Source organism: Chlamydomonas reinhardtii, chromosome 8, assembly GCF_000002595.2.
Source record: "Chlamydomonas reinhardtii strain CC-503 cw92 mt+ chromosome 8, whole genome shotgun sequence".
Taxonomy (NCBI): Eukaryota; Viridiplantae; Chlorophyta; class Chlorophyceae; order Chlamydomonadales; family Chlamydomonadaceae; genus Chlamydomonas; species Chlamydomonas reinhardtii.
This window is the reverse complement of record NC_057011.1, coordinates 952,849-974,929: the sequence shown is the minus strand read 5'-3', so window position 1 is coordinate 974,929 and position 22,081 is coordinate 952,849. Positions and strand designations below refer to the sequence as shown.

General features: G+C 61.6%; 2 protein-coding genes across 3 annotated transcripts; one reads left to right on the top strand and one right to left on the bottom strand.

Annotated features, from left to right (window-relative positions):
- Positions 1–111: 111 nt before the first annotated feature.
- Positions 112–18,267, top strand: CHLRE_08g361950v5 (uncharacterized protein). Of its 2 annotated transcripts, XM_043064834.1 has the most exons (48): positions 112–425; positions 609–663; positions 792–887; positions 1,022–1,149; positions 1,672–1,937; positions 2,052–2,341; positions 2,449–2,514; positions 2,645–2,799; positions 2,906–3,119; positions 3,638–3,679; positions 3,795–3,916; positions 4,048–4,125; positions 4,251–4,332; positions 4,438–4,735; positions 4,823–4,944; positions 5,098–5,161; positions 5,247–5,376; positions 5,501–5,665; positions 5,821–5,975; positions 6,076–6,191; positions 6,277–6,444; positions 6,644–6,718; positions 7,227–7,519; positions 7,666–7,906; positions 8,035–8,525; positions 8,656–8,791; positions 8,904–9,066; positions 9,165–10,292; positions 10,391–10,452; positions 10,605–11,065; positions 11,193–11,313; positions 11,420–11,515; positions 11,665–11,808; positions 11,930–11,985; positions 12,116–12,236; positions 12,361–12,525; positions 12,641–12,809; positions 12,914–13,014; positions 13,135–13,544; positions 13,640–13,811; positions 13,947–14,003; positions 14,097–14,223; positions 14,427–14,569; positions 14,686–14,842; positions 14,956–15,110; positions 15,448–15,514; positions 15,653–15,756; positions 15,911–18,267. In XM_043064834.1, exons 1-48 carry the CDS (start codon positions 352–354, stop codon positions 16,262–16,264), a joined length of 8,655 nt encoding a protein of 2,884 aa, XP_042921836.1. In that variant the 5' UTR covers positions 112–351; the 3' UTR covers positions 16,265–18,267. The 2 variants fall into 2 exon arrangements, with proteins under 2 accessions (XP_042921836.1, XP_042921835.1); XM_043064835.1 differs by lacking the exon at positions 6,644–6,718.
- A 55-nt stretch (positions 18,268–18,322) lies between these two features.
- On the bottom strand, positions 18,323–22,081 carry CHLRE_08g361925v5 (uncharacterized protein). The gene has a single exon (XM_043064833.1). It carries the CDS (start codon positions 21,572–21,574, stop codon positions 21,269–21,271), a length of 306 nt encoding a protein of 101 aa, XP_042921834.1. The 5' UTR covers positions 21,575–22,081; the 3' UTR covers positions 18,323–21,268.

The following is a 22,081-nucleotide window of genomic DNA, read 5'->3' as shown; positions in this document are numbered from 1 at the left end:
TTGGGTGCCATCGGGGTTCCTCCCGGTTCACATGGAAATTGACAATGGGGGGCACATGTTCCGTGATGCCCAGCGCCTTAGCCTCTTTCGTTATACACAAGTTATGCACGTGTAGAAATTGACGTAACGTACGCTTGCGAGCAAGGGCCTGACTCAAAGCTGCTGCATCGGCGTCAAAGCCGACCTCGCTGGGCTTGCTGACGTCGTATCGCCCCGTGCTACGTCGCTCGATAGGAGACGGCCAAGTCGTTATGGTTGCGTGATTGTCGACACGCTGTGACGGGCTTCTGACGGAGGCTGACAAACGACTTTGCCCAAGAGTCGACTCCTCGCCAGTGTGGCGGCGACACCATGGCACCAGCTCCAAGCGTAGCAAGTAGTGGCGTTAGTGCATCCTCTGGCGGAGTAGGACTACCGCGCATAAGGTGCGGAAGGGTGTCACTGAGCCATGCGAGCCGGCTTAGTGCGTCCTCCGTCGTCCTCACTGCCTGCCTGCCTGTGTAGTAAACGTGAACCCACCATGTGAACACACTTCGGTTTGTTGCCGATGCAGCACAATATCATCCTGGTCCTCTGGCATTCCACCCATGTCTTTCCTTGCGCTGCAGGGAAGATAAAGACAAAGAAGGAGATAACAATGAAGGGGACGCTGAGGTTGCCCAGGTGCGCCCAGCCCATGGCCCGCTAGGCCACGGGGCAAGTGGGACGCGCCATTAGTCAGCGCTGTATGGCGAGTTGTGACCGCACGTCGGGCTTGATCGTAGTCCATTTGCCTTCCTCGCCTGCTGCAGCGCTTTGGCTTCGAGGGCGCGGTGTTTGGCGTGCTGTTCACGCTTAGCCAGGAGAAGAACACACAAGATATCTTCTACCACTGGATCCTGCTCAAGGTGACGCGCGCGGGGTGGACGGAGGCTATAGCGCAGGGTGCAAGGCATTACCATACTCATTTTTTTCCAACTACCGCCGTACGCTAGCTGACACTGGTTGCTACCGCAACCCACTACACGCTCCTTGTGTGCAGATCCTTCTGGACGTGTGGCAGGTGTACACCCAAATCCTCACGCCCCAGTATGGCTGGGACATCGACCCCGACTCAATGTTGTGGAAGGGCGTCTCCGTCCTCTCCTTTGGGTGGCTTGCGGACATCGGGTGAGGACTGTTGCGTTAAAGATTTTGTGTGACCTTCATGCCACCCTGTACTTGTGCCGGTGGCGGGTCGTGCCGGTGGTCACGCAGGCACACGCACAAAAATAAACAACTGGGGCGTGTGCCACGGGCGTGTGCGGCTGAGAAACAAACTGGTGCATGGCAGAATACTGTACATTGGCATGCGCATGTCACTTGACGGTACATGGGTGGACTACCAACAATGTGTGCCTAAGCTTGGGGTTTTGCTGGTCTTACCCATCTCGCCACGGGTTTTGCCGCTGGGAAGTAATGGGCTAGATGTAGACGGCACAATGATGCCGCCATAAATCCGTAGAGTCATGGGCCGGGCATGGATGAGATGTATTGCCTTGAGCCCAGCATGTGAAATGGGTTGCAAGGCATGCGCTTTGTGTCGTAACTCAGGTTAGGGTTTGTGACTGGCTCACTGTCCAGCAGGCCAGCACGCACACGTAAATAGTGTCCTGCACGCTACGCTCTGTTTACAAATGCGCCCTATAACAGGTACGGCTGGTACGTCGGCCTGCTGTACACGCTGGCGACCCTGCTGGGCCTCAACCTGGCCCTGTGCGGCTGGGTGGCAGTGTGCTTCCGGAACCAGAAGTTTGACTACGTGTGGCCCATCAAGGTGGTCCGCGGCTTCAGCTACGTGTTCCTGCAGGTGTTCGACATCACCTCGCTCAACTTCCTGCAGCTAGGCATCAGCTGCAACTACACCGCCTCGGCCAGCAGCGGTTTATTCCTCAGGATGCAGCTGTTCCCACAGTACAGTGAGTCGGGGCCGGTTTAGCTAGAAGAGTGGCAGTAGCAGGAGGCACCTGGTCCGTACCGCATCAGCCGATTGTCTCACGCCCACGTCCCCTGTCTGCTGCGTCACTGCCCAGGCTGCTCGGCGCTGCCCCAGCTGGCCCAGTCGTTGGTGTCAGGCGTGTTGCTGGGTGTGTTCGTGGCGGTGGCCATGCTGGTCAACATGAGCGAGGTGGAGGTCAACCCCACCAGCAAGTCCCCGCAGGCGCTGGGCCACAGCGGCGCCGAGGTCACCGCCTTCTTCATCAAGGTCCTCATGACGCTGGTCAGCACCTTCATTGGCGGCTGGCCCAAGGTCGCCTCCGCCGCCTACCTGCTCCTGGCCTTCTGGCTAGCCTGGTGCAACCTCCGTTGGGTGCCACACCTGGTGCGTGTCTGCCGGCTACTTCGCTTGGCCCTTGACTGCCGTCTTCCCGTCCTAAAACCTTTGCTCTGCATGTCATATGCACACGCACGCACATGTTTCTTCCGCAGGTGGGCTGGGTGGGCGACCTCAAGTCTGGCTGCGCGGTGGCTATGGCGGGCGTGGCGGCGCTGCAGGTGAGGGCAAGCACTTGAGGGAGTGTAGGGGCGATCCACTCATGTATTTGAGAGAGGAAAGCTACCGTCTCGCTTCTGCTTCTTTTCCCTAAAGCCCCTTGGTCATCCTGCCATCCACGAACGCTTGCAGGTGGCAGTGGTTGCTCTGCCCGACTCCGCCATCGACGCCCGCCACACGCTCACCTTGGTCATGGGCATCGGCCTGGCTCCGCTGTTCGTGGCGGGCTCGCTCCTCAGCTGGTGGAGGCGGGCCTGGTTCACAGCGGCGGCGCTCAAGGCCTTCAGGTGCGGCACCCAAACAGTGTTACCTGCGCAGTGGCGCAGTGCCGACCAACCAGGGAAGTCCGTACCTAAACTGCGCTGATCCTCCACAAATACATGATGCCTGCAGGACCACTGACCCTGAGAAGGTAAAGGCCCAGGACATCTTTGGATTCTGGGACGCACGTGATGTGGAGATCGCCGCCCGCTCCTGCCGCGTGTGGGCGGACCGGTACCAGCTGGACAAGGCGGCGGTGACGCGCGCACAGGAGCTGATCAAGGCCGGCGTGGCACGCTTCCCTGGCAGCTCCTATGTCAATCTGGTGTATGCAAACTTTCTGCTGGTACGTTGTGATCTTGGGTGGTTGGTAGGGGGCGTACTGCATGGCGTATGCGCGAAATGTGTGTGTGCGGGCTGGGCGTTAGCGTGATGTGAGTGGGCATGGGAGTTTCAGCAAGGCTCAGTACTCGCGCTTGTCACCGCTGTGATAGTGTCTTTGATATTATTGTCACGCCGTTTGGAGTTGTTGTGCCTCCCGTGGCTAGTTCGCCTTAGCTGTCCCCGTTTCTGCTCAAATTGCGGAGCCGTTTGTCTTGTCTTCTGTCGTCCTACTATTAATCAAGTAGCTTAGGGCTGCGCAAGCCCGTCTGGACACAGCTCGACCTCATGCAGCTTGAATCGTCACCGCCAGTCTTGCGCGAAAGCTGTGCCTTGAGCTTCAGCCATGATATACTGTATTTATTGGATGGCCGAACCCTGCACCTCTATCGCTGCTGGCTCAGGTGTGTCCAGGTCGCCCCCGCTCTTTACCAGCAGGCCAACTCACCCGCACCTCCCCGGATGCTGCTTCTGCCCCTACAGGATGTGCTGGGCTTCAGCCAGACAGGTGGAAAGCAGCTCGAGGTGGGTCGCTGCTGCTGAGGGGCCCGGCGGAGGCCGGCAGGCATCTGGTCAACGGCGCCTTGTGGCCACCTGCCCCCACCTCTCAACCCTCGCTCCCACTCGCACAACCTCACAGGCCGCCCGCAAGCTGGACCCGGGCCCCATGTGCCGCTTCATGCTCTTCGTGCGGCAACAGCAGGCCACCCAGAAGGCCGCGAGCAGCACCGTGGGCAAGGGCGGCAGCATGGATCTGCTGGGGTGAGGAATGCAGGAGGGATGGACGCATGTAGTTGCTGCCCCTCTCCCGTGCTCAGCCGAGCTCAGACATGCATCTTCGCAACACCAACTTCTGCCTCTCCCCCCTTCATTCCGTCCCTTTAAACACATAGCTATGTGGAGTACCAGCGCAAGCAGCGCATGGTGCTGCGCCACCACAAGGACGCCCTGCAGGCCATGGCCAGCTTCTGGTGAGGAGTGGGCCGGGGCATTGTTGGAGGGGCAGGTGCACGTACGGTTGTGCGCCCTCCTTCTGCGTGATCCTTACTCCACTTGACTCGCCGCCACCTGCCGCTGCGCCCCGTGCACCCCACAGGCGCATCCTGGGCTACTCGAGCAGCGTGTCCTTCCGCTCACTCAGCCGCTCACTGGAGGAGATTGACACCAGTGTGAAGCAGGTGGGCAGGCTGTCGTGATAGGGGGCGATGTGGGTCAGCTGGCGATGTGGGTCGTACGGCACTTTTCCTGACCCTGCAATGACGGCTCAACTGAACACTCGGCAGGCTGAGATGGCGTACCGCGCCGTACTGGAGATGTACGGCAACAGCCCGCGCCTGGTGCGGCTGTACGCCCGGTTCCTGGAGACCGTGAAGCAGGACCCCTGGGGTGCGGCCGAGTACTCGGCACACGCCGATCGCATCGAGCAGAACCGGGACGCGGACGGCGACGGCCCCACGCTGCCCGACGGCACGCCCATCGGCCGCATGGACGAGGTGGACAAGGGCGTGCTGGTAGTGAACGCGTTTGGCGACATCCAGATGGTCAACAAGAAGCTGATGTCCATGTATGGGTACCGCAAGGGTGAGTCGGGAGCTGGGAAGGCGAGCGGCCTGCTGATGTGAGTCAAGCCTCATGCATGCTGATGTTTCCACCTTCCGCCCTCCCTAGGCGACCTGGACGGCAAGAACGTGACGGTGTTGATGGCGGGCCACGACGCGAAGCGCCACCCGGGCCTGCTGCGCCGTTACATTGACAGCGGAGAGCAGGCACCGCCCGTCTTCAGGCGGCCGGTGAGGTTGGGGCGGAGTGAACCTGAGCTAGGATTGGGTATATGATCCTTGCAAAACCACAGACACCGGCCGCATGCGGGCAAATGGTGCTTGAACAGGCACCTTGACTCGCCGCCTGCCCTCATCTGATGTGTCCCGTGCATCTTTTCACAGGTGCTGGGCATGCACCGCGAGCGTGTGGCCATCCCCGTGCAGCTGGACGTCAGCCGTGCCTCGGGTGAGACCGGTGGGAGGCTCTTGTAGGCACCACAGGGCACTGCTATGCACAACATTAACACTCCGCTGTGACGCACCTCGCACAGGCATGGGCGAGGACAGCGTGTTCATAGCACTACTGGAGGCGGCGCCACAGGAGCCTGGCGTGGGCCGGCTGTGGGCCACACCCGAGGGCCTCATCGTGTGCTGCGACGCCGGCTTCGTCACCTGCTTCGGGTAGGGCCGCGGGGCGGGCATGATGGCATCACGCGGGTGCCTCTTCACCTGTTGTCTTGTTGCGGCCCGCTTTGCCGCTCATTTCTCATCTCTCTACGCCTTCCACTTTCAATCCGGCCCACAGCTTGTTCCCCACCGACGTGGTGGGCACTCAGCTGCGCTCGCTGCTACGTGCCAACGCCTCCAGCGCCGCCGCAGCCGCCGCCTCGCGCGCCGCCGGCCAGGGCGGCGAGGAGGACGGCTGGAGCGCCAGCAAGGCCCTGAGTGACGCGCAGAAGCTGGTGCAGCGGTGAGCAGCTATGCATGGGCACCTTGTAGCCTGTACAGGCGATCAACGCATCCTCACCCTACAATCGTTGCACAATTAGCGTTCCGCCTCCCTTCGCACTTCGCATTGCATACCCCCCGCAACCTCTGCTGCATCACCACGCACCATGGCTGCAGCCTCATCTTGGAGGCTGAGACCGAGTCCGACTCCCCCACGTCAGCAGCCGACGGCAGCCACCACGGCCCGCAGCAAAGTGGCAGCGACAAGAATCGCTGTTATGTGCGGCACAAGTACGACGAGGCCCGGGAGGTGTGCGTCACCGTCACCATGGGTGAGTCACAACCGTCTGCAGTTGCTGCTATTGCCAGTATGCAAACAGTACACGTGACTGATTCGTCGTTGGTCTCCCCCTTCCTCAATGCCCGATGCAGACCCTTCCCGCACCATCCTGGAGTTTGTGCTTCGCCTGGTATCCACCGAGCCCCAGCTGCTGATGGTGGTGGAGAAGCGCGGAGGCATCAAGCACATGAGCGGAGACTTGGCCAAGGTGAGACTAGGTATAGCGGAGCGGGGCAAATGGCCTGGGTCCGGCGTCTGACTCTTGCCGTTGATAACCTGTTTACCTCTCACAGCTGCTTGGGGCTTCTGCTGGTGCCGAGGAGGCTGCTATCGGCGGTGGCGGCATGGGCGGCGGTGTGTTGGAGGGCCTGGGCGCCGCCGCTGAGAGCGCCGCGCTCCGCAACTTGGACGACTTCCTGCCCACGCCCTGGCGCTACCTGCACTCCCGCCACCTGGCCAAGGTTCGTGCTGTCGGTGGTGATGGGGCCCTTGCGGCACTAGAATGGAACATGGCTCTTCAGGGGCCCAACCGGGTCTTACCGCGCTGTGGGCACCGTCCGAAATTTACTCACATTTGACCCCACAAAACTGGGCTAGGCATGTTTCAGATTCACTGTCCGAAGTTGGTCTCACTGCCGTACGGGCCTTCCCGTGCGGCAGGTCTTGGCGGCGGATACGGGGCTTCCCGCCTTCCCCGACGCCAAACAGGTCACCCCCGTCTTCCCCACGCTCTTAGTTCCTCCGTATATATATTATTGACTTGCTGGTGAAGTGGGTGGGCGGTCCGCGCTCGCCTGAGGTCGAGCCGAAGTGCGCTTGAGGGAGCCTAAACCCAATGGACATGCCATTTAGATACATAATATTGCATTGGAATGTATCCCGGCGCAAAATGCGAGGCTCTGCCGACCCGCATTTACCCCACCGGGGTCCCTCGAACAACCTTTGTCCTCAATGCTCGATCATGTCTCATATTCGTTACTTATAGTGGATTGCACGTCTTTTCAGGTGCTATGAGCACTTCTTCGTGCACACTGTCGGGGCATGTCTCTGCATTTCGCGAGCTCGGCGAGCGGGCAGGTCACCCCAGGGCCCATAACAGCTATGCATAACATAAATATGCCATATGTAGGCATTTGGGATGGTTTGGGCTTTGGACGGTGCCGCGTGTATGGGCACGCCCCGGGTGAGACCGGGTTGCAGCAGCCGTACATACGTACTGTCCCTCCTCGTAACTTGCCCGCAGGCCATCGGCAGCGGCGTGCCCGCTTCCGTTGTTGTTCAGATGAATGCAGGCGCTGGATCTGGAGGCCCTGCTGCCACGACTGCCACTGGTGCGCCCGCCCTTCTGTCCGGCATGTGGGGCTGCCACGGCGGCCGCACGGCTGGCTCAGACGACAGTGGCCCTGCCGCTGGCGGGCGCCTGTTCCGCCCCACGATGCGCCTGGTCGGGCTGCACGGCCGCCCCGTGTTCGTGCGTGTGGCGGTGCACTCGAGGGAGGAGGGCGGTGAGCCGCTGCACGTGGTGCGCATGGCCAGGTGAGGAGAGGAGCTGGAGGATGTACTTGTCCCCAGAGGCTTCATTGAGAGTATGCGGTTGCAGCATGGCTTAGCTGCAGCAGTGCACCGTATGTCCGCCAAGTCACGGAGTCTATAATTACTTACTACGCTCACTCCGCCTGCAGGTCCTCTCTTGACACCGCCATTGCTGAGCGCCGTGTGCGCGTGCGGGTCTCGGAGGCCGGCACAGTCATCGACGAGGCCGAGGCAGCCGCTGCTGCAGCCAAGCTAGAGATGGGGCCTGACGTTGTGGAGGGCGCAGAGGAGGGCGCGGTCACCGCTGCCGAGAGGCCCACCACCGCGGCTGCAGCTGCGAAGGCGATGGGCGAGGAGCTGGAGGCCCTGTTCGGCTTCACCAAGGAGGAGGTAAGCGAGGGACTGGAGAGACAGGGGAATGGGCCGAGTCTCGAATGTATGCCGATACCGTTGAGTTTGGTGTTTGTGGTCGTTTCTCTGACTCTCGGCTATCCCTCATCCCTTTCCCTGTTCGACAGCTGGTGGGTTGTCACCTCTGGGATTTCATCACACTTCAGCCCTGCCCCGAGTCCGAGTTGCTGCTGGCGACTGCTGGTGCAACAGCACCTGTCGCCAACCGCCGCGCCACTACCGCGACCGCAGCTGCCGGTGCCGTTGGCAGTATAAAAGCCTCTGTCAGCCACCGCCTTGGCAACAGCACGGGCGTTGTAGGCGCCACCAGCGCCAAGGCGGCGGCCGACTCGGGCGCCACTGATACTGGAGGTGCCGATGGCGCTGTCGGCGGAGACCTGCTGGAGGAGGCTGCGTCGGTTGTGTACGGCGAGGTGGGCGGCGTCACCGCAGAGGAGGACGCCGCCGCTGCTGTTGCTGCAGTCGCTGACCTGACAGCAGGGGCAACGGACGCCGCCGCGAACGGTGACGCCAATCCGTTCGCCAGCGGCCCTGGCTACTACGGCACTGAGCCCCCAGTGGAGTTCAACATGCGCACCTTTGATGCCATGATCACCATGTGAGCTTTGGGCGGTCGTACTACGCCGTTGTCACCTTGTTTGCGCTGCCCTCTGCTGTGTTGTGGTATCAGCAGTCACACCAGCATGTGTGTAACTTGATGTGGGCGCCCATTCCTTATCCCGTCACAGGGCGCTGCAGTTCCCCGGCGTGTCCTGGCGCGTGGCTGTGGTGCCGCCGGCCGCGGTGGCTGAGGCGGAGGCCATGGGCAACGCCTCACGTGCCGCCGCGCACCTGGCGCGTAACACGCGTCAGGCTGTGTTGAGGGTGAGTGGCAGTGGTAGACGTCGCGATGGCTTGCACGCTGCAGCATGCTACGCCCCGCACCTAGTCTGTCGTTTCCTTGTTTCTGACTCTATGCTCTCGTGTTTGCCCACAGTTGGATGTGGCGGTGCCTCGTGTGCGGGTGCGCCCGCGTGGCGGCTCCGGCTCCCCCAGTGGCGGCATGTCCTCCCCTCGGGCCCAGCAGCAGCTGAACCCCGCCCTGGCCCCGGGCCGCCTGGTGGTGCATGTGGAGCTGTGGGCGGCGGAGAGCCTCACCGGTGAGTGTTTGCTCCACGCGCACGCTCCTGCGGCACCTTGCAGAGGGGCGGCCTTGCACTCATTCCGCAGTCGCTGACACTTGTTTCCTGCCTCACAGGTGTGCTTGAGCTGGACCCTCGCGGCCGAGTGGCAGGCCTGGCGGAGGAGGGCGGCGTGCGGCCTGCGGGGCTGATCTTCGGCCAGCCCTCTGCTTCCTTCCTGGGCTCAGAGCTGTCCCAGATTGTTTCCATGCCGGCCGGCTACACGCCCATGACACTGCTGACTGGCGATGTGGGCGGCAATGCCGCAAAGAAGAGCGCACTCAAGGCAACCAAGCAACAGCAGGCGGCGGCGGACAAGGAGGCCGCTGTCAAGGTGGGCCCGGTGCACTACCTGCCCGGCTGGCACCGTGACGGCCGGCCCCTGCTACTGGCCGTGCAAATGGTTGGCAAGCCGCTGCCGCCCGGCGGCGCACCTGCCGCGAGTGGCGCCGCCGGAGCTGCCGCCGCAGCCGGCGCCCTGACCGCCATTATCCGCCTCGCGCCCGCCGGCGCCCAGCCCTCAGTACTGCCACCCATGCTAGGCGCGGCGGCGGCGACTGCGGGGGTCAACGCCGGCGAGCCTAGCGCTCTCTCACTTGTGCCGGCCGCGATGGTAGATGGCCGGGTTGCGCGGCGCCCCTCCCCCAACGCTTCACCCGCGCCCGTGACGTACAGTCCCATGAAGGGCCCTGGCGGTGGCGCCGCCGGTGGCGTGCAGCAGTCGAAACTGGTGAAGGACTTGTCGCGCATGGGCCGAGAGGCCACCGCCGATGCCACCGCAAGCGCAGCGGAAGTCCACGCGGCCGCCGTCATCAGCAGCCTCAGCGCCCCGGTGTCGCCTCTTGACCCGGCAGCAGTGGGCGTGGCGGCGGTTATGCCGCCCCCGCCCACGCTGGCACTGATGTCGGCCGGGCAGCTGCCGTCACCCGGCATCACCATGCGCGGCTCGGGACCCGGCGCGGTCGGGGGTGGACGGCCGCTCGCGGCTCGGAGCAGCAAGGCGCGCGTGGGTGCACCCGGCGAGGCGCTTGTACCAGGCAGTGGCGGCCAGGACGCAGGCCCGCTCATGTTGGACTCGGCTGCCGAGTACGATCGGCACGTGCGCGCGAATGGCGCAAGCGGTGATGGCGCCGATGCGTTTGATGCCCCGCCGCGCTCGCCCGCGTCGCTGCCGGGCGCTGTCGATGGAGGGCAGGACGGCCGTGGTAAGGACGTGGGTGCTTGGGTTTGTAACGGCAACGCTGTCAAAAGTGGTCCTTGCGTGACGACACTCTCTGTGACCAACATGATTACACAACTGCAGGCGTTCACGCTAACACTGGCGGTGCTCTGGCCGCAGCCGCAGCCGCAGTCGCTGCAGTCAAGGTGGGCTGATGGACGGGGTGGGGTATGGCGGAGGGATGTGAACTGCTTCGTGGCGGCTGCTGGCCTTGGCCTGTGGGTATGCGCTGGACACTTGCGCTGCAACAGCCGGGAAAAGACTTGCGCTGACTTGTCGGCGACATCTCTAACCGCAGGATGCCAAGGCCAGCAGCGGTGCCGCGCTCAAGAAGCAGCCTTCGAACAAGATCTCCAAGTGGGTTGCGACCAATGGCGAGTATTACCAGAACACCGTGAGGTCCGCTCCAGGCATTAGTGGCGTTGAGGAGGAGGAAGAGGAGGACGGTAGTGACGGCGACGATGGTAGCAGCAGCGCTGGCGCTGGCGGCGGCTCGGCTGGCGGCGGCAGCGATGGCGCGGGCAGTGGCAAGCATCACAGGCGTGGTAGCGGCGACGGCGGCGCGGTGCATCGCGGCGGCCTCCACCACCGTCATCAACACCATGTCGCCGGCGGCGACGCCACCGAGCCAACATCTCGAATGATGGCGGCGGGAGAAGCCGAGGATGGCAGCGGCATGAAAGATGGCAAGGGCGCCGCCGCGCGCCAGGGCATGAGCATGGTGGATAACAGCGATAACAGGAGCGATGGAGGCGAAAGGTGGGCGACCACGTACGGGGCGCGCTGCCCGCTGTCCAGTTGACATGTGCATGGCGTGCCGCCCTTCAACACCAAATACCGTAGCATGCCTCAAGGCCGTGTTGCCCCCATCGCCCGCCCCACGCAGCGCCACATCCGGCGTGTCGGGCACGTCGGGTCTGTCTGATGGCGACGGCACCGGAGACTTCAAGCGGGGCAAGCGGTACAAGAAGCTCATCAAGCTCATCGACTCGCCCGAGAGCAAGAAGGTGTGCAGTGGGTTATACCGCGTGGTTGTACCGGTATGCTCGCGTGTTTGCATTGCCGGATCCTATTGTTTCCCATCACCCACAATGCTGCCACGACCTCTTTTAGGAGCTGCGCAAGTTCAAGCTGCTGGTGGCGGCGGTCATCTTCACATGCATGGCGGTGCACGTGCTGTGCTTCGCCCTCATCATGGACGCAATCCACGTGAGTGATTTGTCTACGCTGGGACACAGCCGGCGGTGGCAACCACCATCCGGTATAGCCACGATGCCCCCGGCACACCGGCCTTGTCAGAAACTGCCTTTTCACCTTGCGCTGACCCCTCGTCTTGCCCTCGCTCTTTGGGCCCGCAGTGGCAGAACGACGCGCTGTTGACGCTGACGGACATGGGCGACGGTCAGCGCTACTTGCAGCAGTGCGCTATGTACATGCGGGCTCTGGGCCAGGCTTACCGGGGCAGGGGTTCCAACAACACCTACAGCGCGGCAGACACACCGGTGAGAGCAGGTGGAGGCATGCGCGTGGTTTAGTGTACCACACGTGCTTGCGCATACCGTGTGCTGTTCCTCATCAGATGCCAAGACGCCCTTACTGAAGGATGCGCGCTCCCCATGACAGTTCTTTGCAAACGAGATGTACCGCTACCTCAACCTGTACAACGACATGAACAATCGGTGAGCTACTGCGCTCGTGCAGAAACCTTGAAGCTTCTCCATTTCGGATTTGGCATGACCTGCGCCGCAACGAACCGCGTTCAACTACTCATACCGATGTCTTGTCCACCCTTCTCCTTTATTTCCGCAGAATCCTGCTAAACAGCCGGCACCAGTCGATCACGCTGCTGTTTTACAGCGAGCAACTGACGGTGTGGGTGGGCAACAACACATTCACGGGCGAGGAGATGTTTGCAAACGTCACCACCTGGGTGAGTGTGCTGATCTTTTGGATGGGGGCGTAGACTCCGCGACCCCCTTTGACTATGCCTATGATATCCACGCAAGCCCCACTGCATGTAACACGTCCGGCACACCTGCCTGCCACCTTCACAGGATCTGCTGACACGTTTAATGGTGGCGGGCCTCACCGTGTACCAAAATCACAAGGACTGGTACGCTCGTGGCATATTCCCTGCCGACACGTTTGAGGGACAGTTCATGTTCCGAGGCGCACAGATGCTCGCCAAGGGCTCCCAGGCGGTGTGGATAGCGCTGCAGGTGCGTCGTTGGGTCTAGGTGGCCAGGTAATCTACCATCACCGTATAACAACGCCTGCATCTCTCTTGTTATCATGCGATACGAGATCGGTACCTTCCTGCCCTACCGCGCGCAGGATCATGCCAAGGGCCACACCCAGCGTGTCAACAACCTCCAGCTCATCTTCCTGGTCATTGAGGGCTTTCTGGTGTCCAGCTGCACGGCCGTGTGCCTCATCTACTTGCTGCGCATGGCGAGCGAGCAGCGCTACAAGCTGTACGACACGTTCCTTGCCATTCCCATCGGTGAGTTTTCACATGACGTTCTGCCTGGATCATGATGATGCGCTTGCTCTTCGCATTCGTCTTGCCGACTCAACCGCGTCGCTCTGTTTCACTACCTGCCACAGGCCTGACGCGCGCACTGGCCTCCCAGACCACCCACCTGCTGGACGACGACGAGTCGGATGATGAAGACGACGAGGACGCAGCTGCGGCGGCAGCCAGCAAGGTGGGTCACCGGAGCACACGTGTGTCATGTTTTGTGTACCGTCCTCCTTCCTGTCATTAATTTATATGGACGACTTGAGTTAGCTGTATCATTTCCTCGCCCCGCCACATTTATCCACAGGCGGCTGAGCTCGCCGCTGGTGACGATCACGGCAGCGTTGACGGCGACGCCGCAGGCGGGGAGGGTGCCCCCTCCGCTGCCCCCAAGCGCCGCGCTAACTTTGACCAGTCTGGCCATGGCGGCCACACCGCTGCCGCCGCGCGCCGCGGTAGCGGGGGTGACTCAGCCGCGGACCACGCCGGACACAAGCACAGTGGCGGCAAGGGATCCGGCGGCAGCGTCAAAGGCACCAAGCACGGTGGTGGCGGCGGCGGCGCTTCCGTGGCAGGCGAAGGACAGAGTGCTGGCGGCGACGAAGGCAACGGCGCGTCGGTGCCCCTGCTGCGCCTGCAGTCTAGCATGCGCTTCTCTGCTCCCCGCAACGGTGGCGCAAGCGGTTGGTTCAGCGGCCTCAAGGCGAAGATATTCGGGTGAGCGCGACTCTATCTTGGTATCACAACGCGGCTCTCTCCCAGTCATGCCGCGCTTATTCACACCTCGTGTGCCCACTCTCATCTTTTCACAGCCGCTCCAACGCGGTCCGTGACAGCTCGGCCCCGGCGCGGCGCTCGCTGGAGCGCAACAGCCGCGTGTCCATCGCCATGCTGGCCATCGCCATGACCTACTCCATCCTCATCATCACCTTTTACTCGGTTGGCTACATCCTCACGCTCACCACCGCGCAGAATGTGGCCATGGTGCGTGGGGGCCGTCATCTACATTGCGCAAGCCTTCACACGCCGCTGCAGGAATGCGCCACTTGTCCGTGTCGCTGCTGGTACCCTTGATCCTCAAGCCCCGTCCTCATGTCCCGTCCACTCTTACGCTTGCAGGTGGCTGTGGCGCAGCGCAACATGGAGAGGACATGCAAGGCCGTGTTCTTTTCACAGGTGGGCGTCGTACCTGCCTGTGCTACACTCCCTACCTCTATCGGTCACGTCCCCTGTCCTGCGGACTGACGTGTGTATGCACTCACCCCACAGGAGCTTCTATCTCAGCAGGACCCGCTGCTTGTCAACCGCTACATTAACAACATCCGGAACGTCAGTGTGGGGCTGCGTGACGCCTACTACACCATGCGCATGGGCGTGGAGGCGTATCGCGTCGCGGGTGAGGGGATTGCGCGTTTGCTTGTTTGTGCGTACGACTGACAGCTGTTCACTTAACATACGAACGCCAACGCGCATAAACGTGCAACTCCGAACACTTCTCGCTGCAAAGCATGCATACCGGTGCGCCCACGGTGTGCACTCGCCATGCATTCGCTGGTGGGCATTCCGCCGAACCACTGTGCACACGACATTTGCGCACAGGCCCCGACGTGGAGCAGTTTCCGGGCGTGGTGAGCCAGGGCCTGGCCAAGACGAGCCCGGCGCAGTTCCAGCTCTTCTTCGGCACCGGCGACTGCCAGCGACTGACGGAACCGTGTGGCGGACCCACGTATCGCTACTATGAGGTGTGGAAAGCGCTGCAGCACTGCAATTGAGCTCGTGCACCGCCACTCGCGGTTGGACACCCGCCGGGCGCCGCCCCCTTGGCACGGTGACAACACCGATGCATCCCTGCCTGCAGGTGACGCACAGCGGCGTGGAGGCGCTTGTGTTCCAGATGATTCTTTCCCTGGGCAAGCTGGCGGACAAGGCGCTGGGGGCGCAGCAGCGGGCCATTGCGGCGGTTGCAGCTGCGGTCGGGATGTCGGTGGAGAGCATCACTGCTGAGGTGGAGGCTGGTGAGTCAGTAGCGCGCCATGCTCCTAATGGCAAAGCACGAGTTGGGCAGCATCGGCTGAAGACGAGGGCAGAGTGCTCATACGGTTTGCTTGTCCTTCTTACCCCGGCACAGACCGCATCCCACAAGTGATTGCCGCGATCGCCGCCGCCAACGCTAGCTCCGTTGCCGCCGGCGGTCCCCCGGTGCGGCGTTTGACGTCCGCCGACGTGGGCATGCCCGGACACGACAGCCAGGAGTGGGACTACATCTACAACGTGGGGTTCAAGGTGCGTTTCGGTCGGGGCAACACCGGTGATGATGAGGCGTGACTGGACTGACTAGACTGGCTTGAACTTGCATGCGCTACGTAAGGCGACCCGGAGGTGTTTGCCCTTGATTCAGTCCGTGCGACAGGCGTCCCTGGCCTGCGACCCTCGCACCGGCTTCCAACATGTGTCACGCAAACGCATGGCCAAACTGTTACACTGACGGGACTGGCCTGATTTAGTAGTGCTACATGAGGCGGCCAGGAGGTGAAGCTGTGACCTGTTGTCCCATTTTTTGGACGGGCGTCCACCTGACTGCATCCCTCGCACCCGGCCCCAACACTTATTAAACGCGCAGGACGCCACTGATGGAGTGCGCCGCATCACGACCCTAGCCATCTCCGATATCAACGCGAACTTCCAAGGTGGGAGGCTAGTGGCGACGTGCGAGCGAGAATGGTGCAAACGTGCGCGCTCGTGTGTGTCCTGAATGTCCCTTACTTTTCCACTTCGGATTCGTGCTCTGTACTCATTTGACGCGCTCTGAACACCTTTGCCTGCAGAGGTGGTTATCATGCACGTGGTGCTTTTTGTGCTGCTGGTGGCGGTGTTCGCCGTGTTCCTGTTCGGTCTGTTGTTCCCCATGCTCAAGCGCATGCAGAAGGAGGTGAGCACGGGCTGGGCAGCAGCCTGCGCATGCACCTTGACTCAGGGCGCAGTTGCTATGCGTTCCAGGCTTTTGCCTAGGTAGATTTCCCATGCATTCTCTTTCCGACTATGCCCACCTGCCCATGCTACTGCCCGCTGCCACCGACCTGCAGAAACGGCGCATCACTGAGATGCTCAGCCAGCTGCCCACCGAGGTGGACGTCATGAAGCTCATCACGCTCGCAATCGTGGGTCCTGTCAACCCTGGTAGTGGTAAAGGTGGCGCCGCCAGTGGGGAGGGCGCGCGCAGCGCGCGGCGCAGCTCGACCGTCGTCTATGCCACTGCCGCAAACAGCGCGCCGATGCGGCAAAGCACCATGGAGCTGCCTGCCGGTGGCGGCGGCGGTGGTGCTGCGGCTGACGGTGGCGACACGGGCGTCGCGGACAGCAAGGCGTGGAAGGGGCTGCTGGCACGTGCCACCAGTGTCAAGGGCGGCGGCTCGTTTGCCAACTCCAAGCGTGCGTGAGCTGCGTGAGGAGCAGGCGCAGGAGGCGGCTCCAACGGCGGGGGGTGTGTGGGAACACCTGTAATTCCTTTCATATGTTGTGTTTTTGGGGTTGATTTAGCCCTGAAGCATAGAGCGTATGGGTGACGGCGATAAGGGCTGTGCAGACACAGCATTTCGACGATTCTGATGATTTTTAGCAGACTTCCGTGGCATCTGACACGGAGCGTTTAATCTTTTGAGACGGGCGTGCTTCGTTGCAAGGCTACGATGCGTGTGGAAACCACATCAGCAGTAGCTGGCTTGGTCATGTTGGTATGGCAAAGTGACTGGGTGCGCGGTGTCGCACTTGTGGAGTCCCTAGTACGGGCATACATCACGCACGTGAAGGCAACTCGCAAATCTGATGCTTTAAAAAATGGCGATACCGCACATGGCGATACGCGGTGCGCATAGGGCCTGCCGCCTCAGGAATTGAGTCCTTAGCTTGCGATCATGTGCTGGCATATTTGAGCCAGGGGCGTTCGTTCTCTTCTCCACTTGTGCCGTGACTGGGTGCGCGCGTGCGTGGCTACCGCTAGTATCAGCATCACTCTCATGAAGGCAACTAGCAGTATCTGGCACTCATGCTCTTAAGGGACTTAAGGGACGTCCATTCATGTTGGCAGGAATGAAGCAGTGGTTGTCGAGGGACGTGGCGGTGGGCCTTACTATGGTTTGCGGGCCTTATTACTGCATCATGCCCTTGGCGGAATCCTGCTTCCAAGCATTTCCTTACTAACCTGGTACGATCTTGTGATGGCTGCACAATCCACCAGGTCGTACGGCCTGCTGCGGTAGGATTACTACACCGTGGTACACGGCAACTAAGGCATCTGTCCCGCTGAACAAGAGGTTGATCTTGGGGTTACATGGGCTACGTACCGTTAAGTGATGGAGCCAAATAAGGTAACTGCGTTTATGTGACTACTTGTGACTGTGACGGGCTTGTGCTAAACAGTCCATCGGCCGCTCACGGGATTGTCGACAGACACCGCGGCCTTTTCATCTGGTGCATGCGCTTAAATGGCTGGTTCACTAGGGCATGACGGCGCATAACTGGCAGGCAACAGTAATATGGTCACAGACACCGCGGCGTTTTCACCTCCTCACATCGGCCGTCACTCGCTTTATGGTATGCTGTCTAATGTTGTTGTAACGGTTACGTTACAGTCACTCGCGGTTGAACGTGCGCAGTGAGATTGTGACGAGTTTGCGTGGTTGTATTACAGACACCGCGGCACTGCTTAAGACAGGGCCGGCATGCGGCCATGGGTCCAGGCCTTGGTTGTTTTACGGTATGCTGTTCGGTTTGGATATGGTACTCGAATTGCAATGAAGTGCGACGAATCCTGAGCGCGCCGAGGAAAGGGTGTTCCAAAGGGCGCTCAGACACTGTATGCTTCACATGAATTAATGGGCTCTTTTAAGCGAAGGCTCCAGGAGCTTGCCGACTGACCGGAGCTTAAAACAAGTTTTGAAGTAGGGAGCAGTGTTTGAGCGGGAGGTGGTTCAGTTGCAGGGGGTAAGAAGTGCAGGGCCCGGGGTTTCGTGTGTCGCTCTGAAGGCCGCATTCACCATCACATCGAGGTCTCAATTTCTGTCTTTCTGTGTGGTTTGTTTTATTAAGTTGCGTTTGCGTACGGTGCTACAATGGTACGCACGGTGTCTACAATGGTACACATATTGTCCGGGGAGCACCAGCAGCAGCAGGGGGACGATGTGGAGCGCGGTGTATGGAGGTGGCATCTTGTATGTTTATCTGAGCGCTTCATTCCGCTAAGCCAATCGAGTTTTCACAGGTTCGATTTTGTGGCTGTGAGAGCCGCGTCACCTTGGTTAGTGCACGTGCTTGAGTGCTGTGCCGCAGTAGGGTGCACATGCCGCCTAACCCTTCCTGTTTATGGGACATTAGAAGTATGCTGTGGTGGTGTGCGGCACGGAGTGATGGGGAGTGTGCTTGCTGCTTGTAAAGCCACCTGCCGCATCCCCGGGAGCTGCGGCAATTTCTCAGGGCGTTCCGATAGGAAGCGGGGGGAAGTTGCACACTCCTTACACCGCCTTCTTCTGCCAGGATAGGTTGAGGAGGCTAGTAGCACTTGCAGCAGCCCACCCCAGCTTGTGCGACCCTACAACACATACACCTCCAGACACAAACGTCAATGGCGAATGTGACACAGAACGACATCCTCACACGGCCTCAACTTGATTAATCGGATGTAGGAGGCGAGGGCAACCCCAGTTGACACGCCGTCCGGAAACACCGTAATGTCCGTCGACGAGGCCCGAGCCCGATAGCCTTCACCCCGCCACCGACTCCAAGTGGTCGGAAAGCATAGGCCGAAGGCGGCTCCGTCGTTGGTTGGTGTCACGATTTATGGTGGGCAAACGCCTTCCTGACGTGCCCCGCTGGTTGTAGCTAAGGCTGCGCGGTCTGTGCTCCAGCAAACCCGCAGACAGGCGGTGCGGTTGAGATTCATCCTTCTAAGAACCTCGAGTGGCTTACACAGGCGAGCCCTAACGGCTCCGCAAATGTGCCCTTGCCGTTACATACACACTGGGCGCACGGTCTTGCCTCAGTGCGGGTCTAATGTCTGTGAAAACGCTTATCAAGTTATAACAGATTGAAAAGCTCGAGACAAAGACAAGCTTTGCTCGAGCGTGCAAAGGCTATATAAGAGGTCCCAATCACGAATGGGCCCCATCCCGCCTTCGCACACAGCTGGCACTCAGGCCTCCGGGCCGTTTCTACCAGCTCTCGCGCTGCATTGCTCACACTTATGGCTAAGCAACACACTTAATAATGCTGCTTTGAGACTGAGCAGCCTGCAGATATGCAAAGATACGCAACACACGTCCTAAGCTGACGTGCGCAAAACCCTGAGCACGGGCGTGGCAAAACCCACCTCAGTCGAGTCTGGAGTCGGGGTTTTGTCCCTCCTGCCACTGCTCATGCTCGCAACGCGTCAATTAACAGTCTGGTGACACGCCCTGCACGGTAACACGCTAGGGCGTGACAGCTGTCACGATTTATGGTGGGCAAACGCCTTCCTGACGTGCCCCGCTGGTTGTCCCCCCCCCAGCCACGGCGCCGTACATATGGAGGCGGGGCTGGTTGCTTGATGAGGGGCACGAGTAAGTAGCAAGGATGCGTAAGTAGAGCGCGCTAGGGCGCTGATAAACACAGACTGCACGCATAAAGAACAGACACATGATGCTGCGTGCTGGTGTGGGAATGGCTTCACGCTTCCCGCACATTCTCCCCAGGCTCCCGCCCACTTCGTTAAGGCTGACTACCGGTAGGCTGACCCTCCCCCAGCGCTGCTCTTCCTACGGAGGTGATGAGCAGCTCCACGTAAAAGACAAGTAGGTACCCGCCGTTTGTGAACAGCTGGGCGACCTGCTGCTGCTGGACCGCTGTCGACTGAGGGCAGCGGGTGGTGATGATCCCAAGGTGTCCGCGCCTGGGCGACGAAGGTGGATGCGATAGGTGTGACGGGATGGCGCTAGTGGCTGAAAATGGCTGCCATCGGTGACGGCAGCCCTGATGAGGCACAGGGCCTTGGACTGTGGCGCCTGGTTTGTGACGCATGCTGTGCCGGTGACACACACATGCGACATTGCTGACGTGTGGCTGAGTGACGTCCACGTGCTGACGCCGTCGGTGCTTGACAAGGAAAATGCTGATGACAGACACAACTGCTGTGCGGCGATGCTGCTGACGCCTGCGCTGTGAGCGCTGTGCTGGTTGTGACGAGTGCTGGTGAAGGGCCACACACGCACTCACTGTGGCGATGTGCCGCCGCTGTAGAGGCGCGCTGATGAGCGTGCCGCTGTGCCGCCGCGCCGGAAGCTTGCGGTCACGCGCACTATCGTTGCGCCGCCGCCACGGAGGCGTGCGGCTGAGTGCGCCGATGTGCCGCTAGCTACTGCAGATGCGTACGGCCGTAAGCTCTTCTCATGCCTTCGGCTGGGACGTGCCGACGTGCCGCCGCCGCTGCTGGGACGTGCGGCCGAAGGTGGAGGCAGGTACTAATGTGTCGCCGCCGCCGAGGCGTCCGGTCACATGGACTGTTGTTGCGCCGCAGCATAGAGGCGTGCGACTGATTGCACTGCTAGCTGCCTTGCCGTTGCTGATGCGCTGGGACAGGAGGCAGAGGAGCTGCATATGATGAAGACTGGAGATGGAGGTGCTGATGATGCGCCGCCGCCGTGCGTGAAGGCATGCGGCCGCTGGCGCTGATTTGCTGCCGCCTCTGGGGCGAGCAGTGAACTATGGTTGACGTGCCGCCGCCGCAGAGATGCGCGGTCACTTGCACTGGTGTGTATCGTCGCCGCTATGAGGGCGTGCGACTAATTGCGCCGGCGGTGTGCCTTCGCGGTAGCCGCGGAGGCATGCGGCTGGACGTGGCGATCAGTGTGCCGCCTCCGCGGAGGCGTGCGGCCACACTGACAGCCGATGGGCCGCCGCTACGGAAGCGTGCGGCTAAATGTGCTGATGTGCCAAGGTGATCGGTGACCACCGCCTGAAAAGAGAAATGCAGTCGGGACGCCTGACCCGTGATGCTGCTGCCGCCTGCATGCTGAGGGCCGTCGCTGACGTGCCCTTGCCGATGTTGCTGGCGCCCGGGGGGGGGCGTGCAGCTAACTGCTGCTGACGGCTGTACCTCCGCCGCAGGTGCTCTGAGCGCGCTGTCAAATCAGAAACGCGCGGCCAGATGCGCTGATGCCGTGCCGCCGCCGAGGAGGCGCGCGGCTGAGTGTGACGCTGTGCCGCTGCCATTGAAGCGTGCGGTCACAGGCCGTTCTCGTGTCCCCGTCCAGGACGTGCCGCCGCCACTGGATGGGGCGTGCGGCTGAAGGTGCTGATGCGCCGCCGTGCGTGGGGGCGTGCGGACGCAAGTACTGTCGCGGTGCCACCGCTGGGGAGGCGCGTGGTGGAAGATGCTGCTGCGCCGCCGCCGCCGACGCGTGCAGCTGCAGGCACTACCGTGGCGCCGCCGCCGCCACAGGGGCGTGCGGCTGAAGGTGCTGATGCGCCGCCGCCATTGAGACGTGCGGCCGCAAGCCCTGCCGTGGTGCCGCCGCCTCAGGGGCGTGCGGCTGAAGGTGCTGATGCGCCGCCGCCATTGAGACGTGCGGCCGCAAGCCCTGCCGTGGCGCCGCCGCCTCAGGGGCGTGCGGCTGAAGGTGCTGATGCGCCGCCGCCATTGAGACGTGCGGCCGCAAGCACTGCCGTGGCGCCGCCGCCTCAGGGGCGTGCGGCTGAAGGTGCTGATGCGCCGCCGCCATTGAGACGTGCGGCCGCAAGCACTGCTGCGGTGCCGCCGCCACTGGGGCGTGCGGCTGACCGCGCTGACGTGCCGCCGTCGCTGCGGCTGGGCACTCAGATTTGCAGGCAGAAGCGAGGATACGATGAGCCAGGATGATCAGTCTCTGCTGTCGTTGCTCGTCAACTGCTGCCCTTTGGCTCGGGTTCCGGTTCTACCAGAACCCCGATTGCCCCTTCAGTGTCCGCCGATGGACAGCGCCGACACTCTCTGGGCATTGTTGGGGCACGAAGTGGCGTCCGTGAACTTGGTCTCTGGGGACCCGCCGCTCGCAACGGCGCCACTCCTTGGACACAGGCGCAGACCGGTGGCCTGGCCTCATGCAGGTGGTGCCTCCCTCGTGTTCCGCTGGTTGCCAGCGCCAATACGCTTGGGAGTTCTAGCAGGTGATGGCGCACGTGAACTTGGTCTCTGGGGGACCCGCCGCTCGCAACGTCGCCAACCCTTGAACATAAGCGCAGGGCGGTAC